This window comes from Caenorhabditis remanei, chromosome I, assembly GCF_010183535.1.
Source record: "Caenorhabditis remanei strain PX506 chromosome I, whole genome shotgun sequence".
NCBI lineage: Eukaryota > Metazoa > Nematoda > Chromadorea > Rhabditida > Rhabditidae > Caenorhabditis > Caenorhabditis remanei.
In genome coordinates this window covers 14471732-14488921 of record NC_071328.1, presented here as the reverse complement: position 1 = coordinate 14488921, position 17190 = coordinate 14471732, and the positions used below count along the sequence as shown (strand labels likewise).

General features: G+C 42.7%; 5 protein-coding genes across 5 annotated transcripts; 3 read left to right on the top strand and 2 right to left on the bottom strand.

Moving 5' to 3' along the window:
* Positions 1–5837: 5837 nt before the first annotated feature.
* GCK72_003190 (uncharacterized protein) lies at positions 5838–6471 on the bottom strand (the record flags this gene model as incomplete). The annotated part of the gene is made up of 3 exons (XM_003090155.2): positions 5838–6009; positions 6055–6370; positions 6426–6471. The coding sequence occupies 3 exons, from the start codon at positions 6469–6471 to the stop codon at positions 5838–5840; spliced, it is 534 nt and encodes a 177-aa protein (XP_003090203.2).
* A 334-nt stretch (positions 6472–6805) lies between these two features.
* Positions 6806–7171, top strand: GCK72_003189 (uncharacterized protein; the record flags this gene model as incomplete). Its single annotated transcript, XM_053723871.1, has 1 exon — positions 6806–7171. The coding sequence occupies one exon, from the start codon at positions 6806–6808 to the stop codon at positions 7169–7171; it is 366 nt and encodes a 121-aa protein (XP_053592516.1).
* Positions 7172–8658: 1487 nt separating this feature from the next.
* On the bottom strand, positions 8659–8969 carry GCK72_003188 (uncharacterized protein; the record flags this gene model as incomplete). The annotated part of the gene is made up of 2 exons (XM_053723870.1): positions 8659–8842; positions 8911–8969. The coding sequence occupies 2 exons, from the start codon at positions 8967–8969 to the stop codon at positions 8659–8661; spliced, it is 243 nt and encodes an 80-aa protein (XP_053592515.1).
* Positions 8970–14716: 5747 nt separating this feature from the next.
* On the top strand, positions 14717–15184 carry GCK72_003187 (uncharacterized protein; the record flags this gene model as incomplete). Its single annotated transcript, XM_053723869.1, has 1 exon — positions 14717–15184. One exon carries the CDS (start codon positions 14717–14719, stop codon positions 15182–15184), a length of 468 nt encoding a protein of 155 aa, XP_053592514.1.
* A 965-nt stretch (positions 15185–16149) lies between these two features.
* On the top strand, positions 16150–16959 carry GCK72_003186 (uncharacterized protein; the record flags this gene model as incomplete). Its single annotated transcript, XM_053723868.1, has 1 exon — positions 16150–16959. One exon carries the CDS (start codon positions 16150–16152, stop codon positions 16957–16959), a length of 810 nt encoding a protein of 269 aa, XP_053592513.1.
* Positions 16960–17190: the final 231 nt, after the last annotated feature.

Genomic DNA, 17190 nt, shown 5'->3' with positions numbered 1-17190 from the left:
TACTCAAAAGAAACATAGAGAAAGAGAACGGTCAGAGAAAGGAAATAGCGTTGGTTAGAGAAACGAGAATTAGCGCGCCCGCTAAAATTATTATGACGTGGCACGAAGTGTTCGCTGGCGCGTCGTTGCATTGTCGTTGGCGGTAATTTGAATTGTAGTTTCTCCTTGTCGCTGGTAATTCCTTCCCTCTCGATCGTTCCTCTTCGTTCTTTCCGTCGATTGTGAGTCCTTTTCCAGCTGGTATTGTGAATGTTAGTTGATTTAGCTTGCATTGACTTTGGGGTTGATTGCACGTTGTTATTTGGTGAGATCTGTACCGACTTAAGCGGCCGGATACATTCTTAGGTTGTGGCCTTCCGTAGGAAGGTCGCGACATGGGGCGTCTTCAAAACAAATAAAAATACAGTGACAAAGAAATTGCCTGTCTTTAAAGGCGCTTGATTAGCAATTTCTTTGTCACTGTATTTTTATATGCGCCGAAGGCGCCCATGACGATTCTAGCGCCGCAGGTCCCCAGAAAATTGTAAATAATCATTCTAGCGTCGCAGACATGTCTACGCCTAAGGCGCGCCAGAGCATGGGTTCTAGCGCCGCAGGCATCTTTAACAGCGCATATCTCAAAAGTGGGCGGAGCTATCAAAAAGTTGTGAACTACAAAAATGTAGCCCGATTTTTGAACTATCAGAAAATATGATATGGTTAAGAATACCCAAAAAGTAAAAAAGCTACAGGGCTCTAAAGTTCAACTATTATGAAGGATTCAGGAAATGGGTGGAACTTGTTTTTATGAGTTTAAAGTGAACTTTCTCACCTTCCATCCGGTATTCTGTGACAGGTGCACATGTGACAGGAGTATCTGTCACTGGGGATTCTGTAGTGACTTTCGAAATTGATACTTCTTCTGGAGGGATCACACATGTTTCAACTAGAGAAATTGTGAGGAGAGTGAGAAGAATTAGTCGTGCATTTGATATAAGATGTAAAGAAGATGTATGAGAAGACAAAATGATATCGCGGATGGAAAAAATTGAGAGTGATATAGACGGGGAAAAGACGGATAGGAAAAACCGGTTAAGACGGGAAAGGAGAATCAAAACGGGTACAACAAGACCGATTCGACATTTCTGTCTGTCTGTTTATCGGTTAACCTATCAAGCTACATTTTTGTAGTTTAAAACTTTTTGATAGCTCCGCCCAGTTTTTACGGTACCTTGCGAATACTACTTGTCGATTTGGAATTCCACGTTAAAAAGTTCGATCTTATGAAAGTTTGGGAGTTCATAACTCGGCTCTCATTGACATTTAGCAGGTTTTGACTGCAGAGCTGGACTCCTTGTGGTCGAAAATACCTATAACCAAGTTTATAGGTCGTTTAAAAGTGACGTGCCCAAAGACTTTCCATGTAATAGAAAATAATATTAAAATTTGCGAGAATCAGTGAAAAATTAGTTTTTGGCTGAAGAAAAGCCTCTTTTCTGACCTTTTAGATCATTTTTCCATTTCTAAAAATCAGTAGAGAAGTCATCACATTCAAAGATTTATTGTCTTTCAGTATCAAAATTCGAAATAAAAATTGATCTCTTTTTACAGAGAACACATGTTAATATCTCCTCTTTGATATTTTTGATGTGGACTTCACGTCGGTACTCTTCCTTGTCTGATGGATTGATATTCTGACTGTCGAAGCACGAGGCACAGTAGCAGGATGATTTGCTCTTGTAGTACTCGTGACTCTCGCGGATGCGACACTCTCCAGAGATATTGCCACAAGGCAAATTTGACACGGCCTGGAAATTGATGTAAATCATGTAACGTGGTTTTATATCGTAACACTTTTAGCATTAAACGTTTTGTTATTTTTAAACTTTTATACTAAACCGAACGGTTTTTTTCAAAACAAAACCGAAGAAAATCGATTCTTCTCCGATTGTTGATCGATTTCCTACCGATTTTAGTTTTTGAGAAATCGGTTAAAATTCTTCGGAGAGAGAAACGCTTTTTATCGGTTAAAAAAATGGGTTTTTCATCGGTTTTACCGTCGGTGGAACACCCTGTTTATAACCATACTTGCAAACCGGGCCGAAACGGGCCGGCGTGTAACTCGCTTAAAACTGAATATTATGAGCTGAAAAATATACCAAAATGTAGATCTCGGCTAGTTCTATCTCCGTGACCCTTGGCAATTGGTGAATGGCTGGGCTAGAATGGCTTTTTTGGTCACTTTTGCGATTTTTGGCACTTTTTCCCGGCCCGCGGCACATAAACAAATAGCCATCCGGCCCGTAGTGGGTCACGGACAGTCATTCAGAATTAGAAGAAATTCTGAAAAATAGTCAATAATGGTCACATTTTCGATGAAAAAATGAAAAAATTTCGAAAAAAAATTGGAAAAAAGGTCATTTTTTGAAGCCGGGCTTTCGGGTCGGACCGAGCCTTGAAAATTTTCTACCGGCCCGGCCCGGCGCGGCCTGGGCCTTAACAACTATGCCCAAAACTCTTAAAATGTATAAAATCCTCCCCATCCTCTTATTTTCAGTGGAGCGGATGCTACAATACGGAGAATCTGGGAGACTGGGGTTATGCCCTTTGTAAAAACGACGTGGCTCAAGACATCGTCAAGTGGTGGTGTGGAATGATCAACCGGCAAATCGATTTCAATAATCATGAGGTAGGGTATGATGCAATCGATTTTCAGATGATTTTTATTAGCGGCCCACGCCTTCTTACAACTGCGCCCCACTGCAAACGAGAGAGTATCTGCGAGAGACGCAGAGTTTTTTCTGGCGCGAAACGGATTTTCACCATTTTTGATCTATTCTATTTCTGCATAAATTTCTCTCGGAAATTGGCAAATTTTCAATTAAAACTTGTGAAAATAGATCAAAAATGGTGAAAATCTGTTTCGCGCCAGAAAAAAACTCTGCGTCTCTCGCCGATACTCTCTCGTTTGCGGCCGGGCGCAGTTGTAACGAAATTGCTCCGCTAATAGCATACTTGCAAACCGGGCCGAAATGGGCCGACACGGGCCGGCCCGTAACTCGCTTCAAACGCAATCTTATGAGCTGAAAAATATACCAAAATGTAGATCTTGACGAGTTCTATATCCGTGGCTTACTACGGGCCGGATGGCTATTTGTTAATGTTCCGCAGGCCGGGCTAGAATGGCTTTTTTGATCATTTTCGCGTTTTTTGGCACTTTTTCCCGGCCCGCGGCACATAAACAAATAGCCATCCGGCCCGTAGTTGGTCAAGGACATAGAACTCGTCGAGATCTACATTTTGGTATATTTTTCACATCATAATATTGAGTTTCGACCCCTGGTTTCCAAGTATGGTTATAACCTTAAAGGAGGACTGAAGTAATATTTTTTCAAATTTCAGATTCCAAAAAACTTCAGAAAATTCTGAGCAACTTTCATCATTGGAGCACATGCTAAAAATCGCTCTAAACGCCCTAAATTCACGTTTTCCCGGCTCAAAAGGAGCCTAGGTGGAAGAGTTTTCCCACGCGAATTTCTTCCGCCGTGTAGTCCTCTCGGACAATATTAATTTTTATTTCTCGATTTTTCGTTTTTTTTTGTTTTTTTTTTCAAAGGCCGACCGGGCCGGGGCTGGTAATAATTCTCAAATCGGCCCGGCCCATTGCAAGCCTGGATTGCCCTTAAGTTTCAAATATCTCGAAATACTTATTTTTTGCTACTTGATAAATTTTCTTACACTCACACTTTCGTCTCCGGCCTGCACCACGCGTCTTGGACGACCGCGACCACGTTTGGCTGGCGGTGGTGGTGGCATATCATCATTCACGCTGTCGGCTGGGGGAGTGTGGCGGCTCTGAAACAAAAATTAATATTTTATTTGCGTATTGCGTTCATAGCAAATCCCTTTCTAAAGGTTAGGAGCTACTGAAACCGTTAACCACGTTTTCTTGTGAAAACATTCTGGACCTATGGTGGGATGATAAAATCCTGCTTCAGAAGTATTTTTTCAACTTACAAATTAATGGCCCGGCCCGGCAAGGCCTGAAGGCCCGGCTTCAAAAAAGGTACCTATTTTTTTTACCAAAATTTTGAATTTCCTTGAAATTTTAAAAATTTCAATTGTTCGATGCATTACTAGCTTTTGATTGAATTCTGAAGTAAAGTCAGAAATTCGACATTTTTGGGAAAAAATCAAAAAATTCAAATTTTTGTTCAAAATTTCAGTTCAAATGTTTTTCAGCCGGCCGTTTTTTACAGCGATCTCTGTGACTTACCTTTCAGATATTTGAACACCGAGAAAAAAATACAATAGAAAATTCAAGGATTCAATAAAAATATGAAGACATGGTTCGATCGTTATGCCAGTAAACGACCTGAGGGGAAGACTGACGGCTATTCGGAAGAATTGTGTTCTGGTGATCAGGGGGCGGAGAGTAAAGAGACCCAGACAATGGCCATTAGCACCTACTTGTCTCTCCGTCTCTTGATTCCAAGTGATATCTCAATTCTTGTCGTTTTCAAAGGTCAAACGACAGTGACAGACACTGAGATAACACTGAGAGAGAGAGTGTGTCTGCGTCTCTCTTCTCTCTATGTGTCCATCTGGCATAAATGTCCGATGAAGGTGACTATGGCCTTTGATTGATTACTGTGTCGCGCAACAGGTACGCCAGATGTCTACACAATGTGTCTGTCCCATCTGGTCATAAAGCAGCATGCGCAATCTGGGTGTCCGGATGTCCAACCTTCCGCACAGCTCTGACGAATTCAAAAACGAAATCACGTTAAAGACGCGCCAGCTGACCACGGAAACATGGACATACGGACACACAGACGGATTCTCTGGTGCGCCTGCTGCTTTATGACCAGATGAACAGACACAACCGATAGACATCTGGCGTACCTTAAGCGCGACTTTTTAAAAGCTCAGTTGCATGCGGGCTCAGGGTGCAGAAGGGTTGATCTACATATCAGAAACATATAATTTCGTGAAAGGCACCCAAAAAATAAAAAAGTTACAGTGCTTCAAAGTTCAACTATTTTAAAGAATTCCTATTATTAAGAAATTTCAAGAAATGCTTTCTCTTCTCCACGTGCCACAGACATGCTTTAGAGAAAATGGAATCCGTGAAGAAGGAGAACGAGAAATGGCGCTGAAAGCACTTTGGAAGTAGTGATTATTCCAAATCAAGGACCATACTTGCGAACCGGGCCGACACGGGCCGACACGGACCGACACGGGCCGGCGCGTAACTCGCTTAAAACTCAATATTATGAGCTGAAAAATATACCAAAATGTAGATCTCGACGAGTTCTATCTCCGTGACCTACTACGGGCCGGATGGCTATTCGTTAATGTGCCGCGGGCCCGGCTAGAAAGGCTTTTTTGGCCATTTTTGTGATTTTTGACTTTTTCCCGGCCCGCGGCACCTTAAGGAATAGCCATCCGGCCCGTAGTAGGTCACGGAGATAGAACTCGTCGAGATCTACATATTGGTATATTTTTCAGCTCATAATATTTTTTGAAGCGAGTTACGCGGCGGCCCGGTTTGCAAGTATGTCAAGGACGCCTCGGAGCACCCCACCGCCCTCTACGGTAGGAATACATACGAGTCTACAAGTGTCGGAATCTTTATGCCTATGGATTTTCATATGTATTCATACGTCGGCTACGTGACATAATAACTGGCGAAAAAGTAGAAAAAAACAACTTTCAACAAATAAACCCTTTATTCAATTCAAAATCTATGCCATGATAAAACCAAGAGCAAGAGACAAGACAGCCATTGGCATAGTTGCAGAGGAAGCAGCTCCTTCTTCATCCTTCGATCCTTTCGACTCCACAACTTGGTCTTCCTATTGCTTCTCGACTGGAGCCTTTTCTGATTGCTTCTCGACTGGAACTTTCTCCATAGCAGCACCAGCACCACTACCACCGCCCATACACAATCCACTGAGTCCATTTCCACCAGTACATCCAGTGCCAGGGGATCCATACTTGATATCCGACTCTTTAGCTCGGGAGTTTCTGAAAATGTATGTGGTGCACAGTTGACTGCTTCAAAAAACTCACTTGGGTCCCATGATACACATGATCGGTTCGTCATCGCACTTTGTCGCTTCGCATGCAAACTTGGTTTGGAGCGGATGGAGCGGTGGCGATTTGCGATCCCCCTTCCCTAACTCGAAGAATCCGAAAACTACATAGTCGGAGCCGGGAGACGCCAACTCGTCGCAAGTCATATGTTCAAGTTTACTCCCCAGAGTGGCGTCCCAAGTCACCTCATGCATGTTCGCTATTTGATCTCGTTTCGCCAATTCAAGTCTCTTCCTGTTGAGATTGAGAACTTTTTCTCGGTTTTCTAACTCATCGCCAAAGACGGATTGTGCTGAAAACTTCAATCATTTTATCAGTTTACAGCTTTTCGGCAGTTAGCGACTTACCAGAAGCCAAGAGAAAAAGCAGTGCGATTCCGATTGAAGTGTTCATCGACTTCTTCTTTGACTGAGTGAATGATATTCAAACTGACTTCTCTTCTCGAATTCTTCCTCTTATATACGCAAAATTTTGAGATCTTATCAGGCTTATCAGATTGAACTTTCTCGGAAAAAAGGTGGTTTGAGATCTTATCAGGCGTTTTCCACTCAAACGAAATTCTACGTGAGTCCAATTTTTTTACATCCTCGTTTTTTCCCTGAAAGTTCAATCTGATAAGGCTGATAAGATCTTGAAATGTTTCGTATGTAAGAGATGAAATTTGAGAAGAGAAGTCAGTTTGGAATTCCAATCACTCAATTGAAGAAGAAGTCGAACAAACCAATCGATGTACTTTTCGCTCGGAATTGCACTCCTTCTCCTCGCGCTCTCTGGTGTTAAAAACAACTTACATGAGCTGGATAAACGCAAGGTCGTCAACATGCTCAACAAGGCCAGACTTGAATTCGCAAAAAAAGAACAAATAGCAAACATGCATGAGGTGACATGGGACCATTCTCTGGAGAGTAAAATCAAAAAGATGTCTTGCGACGAGTTGGAGTCTCCCGGTCCCGACTATGTTGTCATGCCCTTTATTCAAATTCCGACAGAGGGAGATTTCATGAAAGCGCCATCGTTCCATCCGCTCCAAACTAAGGTTGCATGCCGGATTTCATTCATGGATCCCCTGGAAGTGTATCGGTGGTACTGGTAGTAGTGGTGATGTGGAAAAGGTCCCTGCCGAGAAGCAATCAGAAAAGGAGTCAGGAGACAGAGTCAAAAGGTTCGAAGAATAGCGAAGAAGCTGTTTCATCTGCAAAATGGCCCTCTTGTCTCTTGCTCTCGGTTTTATCATGGCATAGATTTAGAACTGAATAAATGGTTTTTGTGTTGAAAGTTTTGTTCTTTCTACTTTTTCGCCAGTTATTATGTCACGTAGCCGACAGTATTGGGCAATAAAAAAGTTGAAAATGGTCAACTTTGTGACTGTGACACGGCTTCCCTGATAGTCTCACGATATTGATTGTTTATGGACTATACAGATCACAAATACTTCATTTTTGTAGTTGACCACTTTTTTGTACGGGCACAGATTTGCTGGTGCACCTTCTGCTTTATGATCAGAGGGGAGTCTGGCGTGCCTTAGACGTGCGACATTTAGAAGCGAATGGAGTAGTGGCGTGCGGGAAGGGTTCTGTCAAAAAACAGTATTGTAAAAATATATTTTATTTACACAAAAATACGAAATAAATAATATTTATTTAAAATAATTTTGATTTTTTTCTCGAGTTGAATTCCGACGGTCGTTGCAGCGTCTTAAATTGAGATTGATTTTAAATTATTCATAATTATTTAATTACCTAGTTTCACTTTTTCAGCTTTATTGAGTTTGTGTCTTCATAACTCTCATACACCAACCAATTGCATTCTAAATCAATCTCCAACCGACACCAAGCTGCTCCAGTTCTGAAATCGTATTGAATCTCCACATTCTGGTTTGCGGAAGGGGTTTTCTGACTGAAATTATATACATTAGACAAAAAACTGCAAAAATATATCTATTTCTGACTCAGATCACACACTTTTTGAGATTATCGAAAAAAATCGCAAAAATTTGAAGAATTGTAACATTTCAACTTTTTGGGCATTTATTGCCAAATTATATTTTTTGGTATTTCAAAACCAGCGCTACATTTTTGTAGTTGACTATTTTTTGATAGCTCCGCCCACTTTCGAGATATGCGCCTTTAAAGATGGCCACCACGAGGCGGGGGGTGCAGAGAAGCTCTCTTATTTTTAAAGGCGCATATCACAAAAGTAGGCGGAGCTATCAAAAAGTTGTTAACTAATAAATTGTGGGAAACTTTAACTAGATCATTTTTGTAGTTGACAATTTTTTGATAGCTCCGCCCACTTTCGAGATAAGCTTCTTTAAAGATTAATTTCTTAATCAATGTATTCTTATTCGCGCCGAAGGCGGCCCAGCCGATTCTAAATAACGATTTTAGCGCCGCAGGCACTCCAGACAGTTGTAGATAATCATTCTCGCGTCGCAGACATGTCCCGACACTTTTGCGCCGAAGGCGCGCCAGATCAAGGAATGATAGCGCTGCCGGCATTTTTAAAGGCGCATATCTCGAAATTTTGAGCCAGTCACTTACTTCTCCAACATTGCGAATTCACCGTTATCAAATCGGAATACTACAAAATACTCCTCAAGAACCAGGCATACAATGCCAATGGCTGTGCGAATGATGTCGGTGAGAGCTGAGGTTGATTAGGAGGAGTGTGTTTCGGAATCAAGTTCAAATCATAACGGTTTCTGGACGAGGGTCTAGACAGGGAGCTGTCTGGAGTAGTCTCGCCTCGAGATTGACTTGATGCTCTGAACAGTTTACAATTTAGTTTTTCTAAAGAATTTTTTTTTAATTTTTAAAAGTACAAAAATCTTACCGAGAACCTCTTCTCGAGTTCGGCGCGTCACTGCCACCATCGCTGTCTTTTGACTCCATATTAGGGAACTGAAAATTTTTGGAATGAGTTGTTTTTGAATTAATTCTGAAAATTACTTTTTCATTCCTTTTCATTGTTATCCGACAAATCAAAATTTTCAGCAAACTTGGACTGAAATTATTAGTAAACTTGACCTATTGTTCATTTTTTTTCTCAATTTAAACTCCTTTAAAAATTAGCAATTTTTTGTCATCATATTTTTATTTGCGCCGAAGGCGCCCCAGTCGATTTCTAAAGCGCCGCAGGCACCCCCTGATTATTTCCGTAATTTCAACAAGAAACAACTTATTTGCCTAATTTCTTTTTCAGCTCTCGCAGCTCCTTGTTGGCTTTGATAAGCTCCTTCATGAGCGCCTCATTTTCCAATTTTATTTTGTTGTTCTCCTCAAAATACTCATCCGTCAATTGCCAAGCTCTTTGACGGTGAGCCGCTATCACGTTCCACTGGTGTTTGTAGTGGGGTTTTCTCCTTCTTGAGACGGGAAATCTGAAAAAAAACTAGATATACACCTTTAAATATACCCGCCGGGCCGGCTCGTCAAATGACAAGTATAATTATCTACAACTGTCTGGGTTGCCTGCGGCGCTAGTATCGTCATTTAGAATAGTCTGGTGCGCCTTCAGCGCAAATAAAAATACAGTGTTAAAGAAATTGCTAATCAAGCGTCTTTAAAAATTTGCGATTTCTTTGTCATTGTATTCTTACATGCGCCGAAGGCGCCCCAGACGATTTTAGCCCCGCAGGCACGCCATCCGATTTTAGCGCCGCAAGCACCCCAACCGATATTAGCGCCGCAGACACCCCAGCCGATTTTAGCGCCGCAGGCACCCCAGCCGATTTTAGCGCCGCAGACACCCCAGCCGATTTTAGCGCCGCAGACACCCCAGCCGATTTTAGCGCCGCAGGCACCCCAACCGATATTAGCGCCGCAAGCACCCCAACCGATATTAGCGCCGCAAGCACCCCAGCCGATATTAGCGCCGCAGACACCCCAGCCGATTTTAGCGCCGCAGGCACCCCAGCCGATTTTAGCGCCGCAGACACCCCAGCCGATTTTAGCGCCGCAGGCACCCCAACCGATATTAGCGCCGCAAGCACCCCAACCGATATTAGCGCCGCAAGCACCCCAGCCGATATTAGCGCCGCAGGCACCCCAACCGATATTAGCGCCGCAGGCACCCCAGCCGATTTTAGCGCCGCAGACACCCCAGCCGATTTTAGCGCCGCAGACACCCCAGCCGATTTTAGCGCCGCAGACACCCCAGCCGATTTTAGCGCCGCAGGCACCCCAACCGATATTAGCGCCGCAAGCACCCCAACCGATATTAGCGCCGCAGACACCCCAGCCGATTTTAGCGCCGCAGGCACCCCAGCCGATTTTAGCGCCGCAGACACCCCAGCCGATTTTAGCGCCGCAGACACCCCAGCCGATTTTAGCGCCGCAGGCACCCCAACCGATATTAGCGCCGCAAGCACCCCAACCGATATTAGCGCCGCAAGCACCCCAGCCGATATTAGCGCCGCAGACACCCCAACCGATATTAGCGCCGCAAGCACCCCAACCGATATTAGCGCCGCAGACACCCCAGCCGATTTTAGCGCCGCAAGCACCCCAGCCGATATTAGCGCCGCAGACACCCCAGCCGATTTTAGCGCCGCAGGCACCCCAGCCGATTTTAGCGCCGCAGACACCCCAGCCGATTTTAGCGCCGCAGACACCCCAGCCGATTTTAGCGCCGCCGGCGGAGCTATCAAAAGGTTGTGAACTACAAAAATGTAGCCCTGGTTTTTTTCTGTAAGAATATTATAAGTTTGTAAAAATCATACAAAAATTTGAAAAGTTACAAAGATTTGAAGAAAAATCAATAATTTTTCATGGTTTTTTCACTATATTTGCCAAAAATCTCCAATGCTTACTTCATCTCACATTGCCTTCAAAAATAAAAATAAATAAATAAATAGTTTCAAGGATTCATAAAAAATAGGGAAAAGGGGGACCTCTAAACGAAGTGGTCGACAAAAAATAGTAATACTGGCTCTTCGTGTCCCTCATGGGCGCCATCTGCCGGAGAGAGAGTGAAGAGACGCAGAGTCAGTCTCTTCATTCAATAAGCTATCTCATTTTTTATCTGTTTCAAAGGCAGTGAAACATGAGATAGCACTGGGGGAGAGAGTGTCTGCGTCTCTCTTCTCTCTTTCCGTTTTGCATAATAAAACATCCGGGCGGTTCAAGACGTTTTTTTATTGGAAATGTGGAATAGAATATGAGTATCATCGATATGAGAGGAGAAAGAGAGTCCGGATAGTATTTATACGGGCATCGAAGAATGTTGGCAGCCGGTCCGGAAAGCGCAAGTGAAGCGGTCCTGAAGATATAAATAGCATGACATAAAATTTAAAGCATTGCAACTTTTTGAATTTTTTCGCATTTTTCACCAAATTTAATTTTTCTAATACATCAAAACCAGGACTACATTTTTCCAATTGACAACTTTTTGATAGCTCCGCCCACTTTTGAGATACGCACCTTTAAAGATGGCATTCAAGAAGCGGCGAGAAGGAGAGGAGCAGAGAGCCTCTAAAGGTGCTTATCTTAAAAGTGGGCGGAGCTATCAAAAAGTTGTCAACTACAAAAATGTAGGAAAATTCAATGAGATCATTTTTGTTGTTGACAAGTTTTTGATTGCTCCACCTATTTTCGAGATATGCGCCTTTAAAGATGGTCAACATGAGGTTGGAGGACCCCGTCCAAAGAGCAGAAGGTCCATGAAAATTATCCGTTGTTTTGTTTTTAGACCGATTCTTGGCGATTTTTCAGTGAAAACGTGTAAAATAGTTAAACAGTATCATTCCAGTTGTAAAAATCCACGTTTTGACCAATTCATGCCTTTCATTATTCAAATCGCCTATCTCGGTTGCAATCGAAAAAATTTGAAGGCGTTTTGCAATTCGTTGGAGCTAAAGAATGTGTTTGGAGTCATGTGTCTCATCAAAACAAGTCGAACCGATGGAACCAGTGGCGGTTGCTTATATTACCAATTAACCAATTTGTTGTTGCTTCATAACTCTCGAGATTGTGTATTTTTCCCATAATTATTTAAAAATGAATCCATAAACTTGAGTGTTTTCATCAAAATTGTAGTTACCCGCTTATAAAAGGGGTGTTGAGTTTCATATATAGAAAATTGAGAGAATTGTATAATAAAATAGATTCATTGTAACGGAATCAAGAATAAACACAATTAGTAGAACACAGGATAATAAGTTAACGGCAAAAATACAGCACAAAAGATCTTGAGAAGATAAGTGAATTTCAGAATGTTAGAGATTTCAGATATGTGGATGATTTCTTCATTGAGCGACCAAAATTTGTGGAACTCCCATTTTTCCAGAAAATACTGAACGTTTGACTGGTGGAAGATTGGAAAACTGGCGTTCAGTTTCCAACCTTGATCGTCTTTGCGAGAAGTCCATCGGGAATCTTTTTCCACTCGTGGAATCTCCCCGCCTTGAGTTTTGGCGAGAAATTGGGCGTGTGATTCCTCTGGTTTCTTTCCAGTACGGTGGAACTCAAATGATGCCTCACGTGGCGCATTTTTCGACGAGCGTCAGAAGATCATTTTTGAAGCCGATCATTGCTTCTATGTCCGTTCTGACCGCGTTGGCCATATTGACCTTCTATTCGAGCTCGTCTGACTCTTGGTTGAGCTCCTCAGCGCGACTGACCGTCAAGTTTTCGATCTTCTTTATCTTAGACGTGTCCGAATGGACACTGTATTTTTGATGCGCCATTTTTTCTTCTTCTTTTGCGGATTCCAAATCTTTGTAAAACTTTCTTTCCTTCAATTGAGCGATGAGCTGATCCATCTCCTCCTGTGTTGAATCTCCCCAGTGATTGGAGATTATGAATTTGGGTGATGATTGTGGTTGTGTCCTCAACTTTGGGTACCTCAAATTTGGGTAATTAAACCTTTATCTAATAAAATTAATAAGATAATAATTAATCCTAAAAGTGGGCGGAGCTATAAAAAGTTGTCAACTACAAAAAAAGCCCTGGTTTCGTTCTATAATTTTGATGTTGACAATTTTTTGTTAGCTCCGCCCACTCTTGAGTTATGCGCCTAGAAAGATGCGTGCGGAGCTATAATCCATGATCTGGCGCGCCTTCGTCGCTAACGCGTCCTGGCAAGCCCGCGGCGCTAGAATCGGTATCTATAACAGTTTTGAATGCCTGCGGCGCTAGAATCGTTATTCAAAATCGTCTGGGGCGCCTTCGGCGCAAATAGAAATACAACATCAAAGAAATTGGTAATCAAGCACCTTTAAAGATTAGCAATTTCTTTGTCACTGTGTTATTTTAAGGGCCGAAGGCGCCCCAGCCAATTCTAAATACCGATTCTAGCTCCGCAGGCCCCCCAGACAGTTTTAGATAATCATTCTAGCGTCGCAGACATGTCAAGACACTTTCGCGCCAAAGGCGCGCCAGTTCATGGATTCTAGCGCCGCAGGCAACTTCAAAAGTGCATATCTCAAAAGTGGGCGGAGCTATCAAGAAATTGTCAACTACAAAACTGTAGCCCTAGTTTTGTTCTACAAAAATATTATAAGTTTGTCAAAATCGCACAAAAATTAGCAAAGTTACAAAGAGTTGAATAATTTCTATTAGTTTCCACAAAAATCCTTTCATTTCTTTATTTTTTACAGCGACTTACCTTTTCAGATATTTAGACTCATATAAAAATAAAATAGAACATTCTAGAATTTAATAAAAATAGGGGAAAATAGTGGGTCACTATTCCGGTAAGCGACCGAGAGGGAAAATGTCTTTTTTTTTACATTTTACAATAAGAGAGAGAGAGACAGAGACAGAGAGAGAGAGAGAGAAAGAAAAAAAGTTGTGTAATACCGTCATTTGACCTTTGAAGACGGCGCCCGAAACGAGATATCACTGGAAATCAAGAGACGGAGGAATTCTACGCGTGTCTGCGTCTCTTCACTCTCTGATCTCCAGAAGCCGATGATTCAGAATTGATATCGTCAGTTTTCCCTTCAGGTCGCTTACTGGTATAGTGACCATGCCTTCCTATTTTTATTAAATCCTTGAATCTTATATTATATTATTTTTGGACAATGTGAGATAAGGTAACCTAACCAATCATTTTCTAAACAAAAATATAGTTTTTGGTCAAAAAATTGTAAAAAACTATGAAAACTACGATATGTTTTGACTCGAAGGCACTATTTTCTATGGAAAATCGATTTTACTTGTAATTTTACCAAATTTTGCGTAGCTATTATGCAATAATATCCACCTTGTAGATTTGAATCTGGATTACATTTTTGTAGTTGACAATTTTTTGTTAGCTCCTCCCACTTTTGAGATATGAGCCTTTAAAGATAGGCTTCTGGAGAAACGGTAGAGAAGAGGTGGAGAGAGACGCAGAGAAGCAATCTTTAAAGGCGCATATCTCAAAAGTGGGCGGAGCTAACAAAAAATTGTCGACTACAAAAATGTAGCCCTGGCTTTGAATTAGCAGAAAATTATAATTTGGTAACAAATGCGTAAAAAGTGAAAAAGTTTCATTGTTTCAAATTTTAGCGATTTTCGAAAAACCAAGAAAATATGTGTGTCTGAGCCAGAAATAGTTTTTTTTGTAGTATTTTCATTCGAAATATGTATATTATTTTTAGTCAGCTCTCGTCGACCACCGGAAATCAAGAAAAATGAGAATTTTGCAGATACTCATGGTCAACTACCCGAGAACTCCTCCACCGCCACAGGTACGCTGGGCACCAATGGTTCAAATAGCGGCCACCGTCAGCCTGTGTCCTGGCGATCCACGCGTGCGTGTGGTGTTGGACCACACGCTTTTCGAGAGGGAGTCGTACGGTATCGCCCCTCTACAGACGTTCGAGATGATTGATTATCGTCTCGTTCCCTGCCGATCCCGCGCGCCCACCTTCGCACGCCCAAGCAACACCAGAGTGCAACCCGAGACCTTCACAGGCACCACGCAAACATGGGTCCGAAGACGCTCCACCGAGCATCACGGTCTGAGATGCTGCTGCGATGCAATGTACACCCACGCCGATCGCCGCCACGACTACAAAGGGATGTGCACCGCCTGGGCGGTCGGTCAAATGATCGCAGAGAAGATTTGGGCTGGAGACGATATCGAGGGAATGAAGTTCCCCAAAGCTTTGTTCAATTAAGAAAACCCAGAATTCAGCGTGCGAGAACATAGTTCTCGTAGGCTGATAGCCCTGCGGCCTTTCTCTTCCCCCTCAGCCCACCATCTTTTCTCCCGCCTCTTCTCCAACGTTTCCGTCTCTTTCTTCTTCGTTTTTTTTTGAGAACCTTCAAAGTCTCCAGGAAACCAGCTGACGAGGACACAGTTCCTTGTCGTCTAGTTACCACCATTTTCTCTACTCTGCAGTCATTCTTACAACCCTTTCCTCCCACTCAAATTCTCAACTCTCAACCCGGCAACTATCTTAAGATTCTCTTTACCTTTTCCGCCGTCCGCATACTCGTTCCGTGCAACCCTCGCAAATCGTTTCCACAGGTTAACGAAAAAAAAATTTTTTCAGAATCCACCCATGGTACACGAGCCACGCCAAACCACACCGCCACCCAATCGGAGGCTCTGGGCCCCCATCGTCGAGATCTGGGTAACGGTATACAGCCAAATTTAATTTCTTTGTCTTTGTATTTTTCCATGCGCCAAAGGCGCACCAGACGATTTTAGCCCCACAGGCACCCCAGACAGTTGTAAATAATCGTTCTAGCGTCGCAGACATGTCCAGACAGTTTTGCAATGGGAGAAGAGGAAGGCATTTGCTCATTTGCGCCGAAGGCGCCCCTGACGGTTTGGTTCTAAATAACGATTCTAGCGCCGCAGGCACCTCAGACAGTAGTAAATAACCATTCTCGCGCCGCAGACATGTCACGACACTTTTGCGCCCAAGGCGCACCAGATCATGGATTTTAGCGCCCCAGGCATATTTAAAGGCGCTTATCTCAAAAATGGGCGGAGCAAACACAAAACAAACAATTACAGAATTGTAGAACAAAACCAGGGCTCCATTTTTGTAGTTGATAACTTTTTGATTGCTCATCCCATTTTTGAGATATGCGCCTTTAAATTGGCGAAAGTCCATTCTTTGTCAAAAACACAATGTTTGATCTGATTACGCGTGCCTTTTTTTTCAGATTGTCCAAGATTAAACTGGATTACAAAGATCGCAAGGATCGCAATGGAGACCGAGACCTCAAGGATCGCAAACATACGCTCCAAAGCAGTGTGAGCAAGGCTCCAAAACGACGAGCACCCTCGTTGGAGCTCGAGACAATGGAGAGCAAACGCCACCAGAAAGTTCGCAGAATCAACAGGATCGCCGAAGACAAGCCGAACCTGAAATGCTCTTTCTGCGACGGAGACCACTTCAGCAACCAGTGCCCAAAGCCATCCTACAACCGAGGATCGCAAAGCGATTGTCAAAAAGGATCGCTTATGCGAGAAGTTTTTTTATACAGCCAGATTGCGGAATATCCGTCGAGGCGGCAGTCAACCAAATCACCTTTCGGGCCAGTACTGCAACTCGCCGATCGCGTTCGTTTCTACCACATCCTCGACAACCAACTATGGTCAGTGCTCGAAAACCCATTCGGTTACATATTCATATTCCTCATGTGCATCCACGCCACGTGCTGTGTCCCAGTAAAAATGGCAGATGTGTTCAAACTCGGATGCCGAATCTTGACAGCAATAAATAAAAAAACCTTTAATTATATTCACACTCTTTATTCTCATAAATACTTTATTCCAGTGAAAATAGTAGAGTTAGAGGAAAAGAGTTTGCAAAAAAAGAAAGAATTTTTAGACTCCTGCGCTAGAATGCTTATCTATAACAGTTTTGTGTGCCTGCGGCGCCTTCCCAGACATGTCTCTTTTGCGCCCAAGGCGTGCCATATCATGGATTCTTAAGGTGCATTTCTCACAATTGGGTGGAGCTTTCTGCAAACTGTCAACTACAAAATTGAAGAACAAAAACTAGAGCTACATTTTTGTAGTTGACAACTTTTTGATAGCTCCGCCCACTTTTGAGATATGCGCCTTTAAAGACTAAATCTATTGTTTGATGTAATTCCTTACTATCAGATTGTTCAAATCCCAAGATGGCCCTATTGATCTTTGTATGTTGTAGGTGCTAATAGA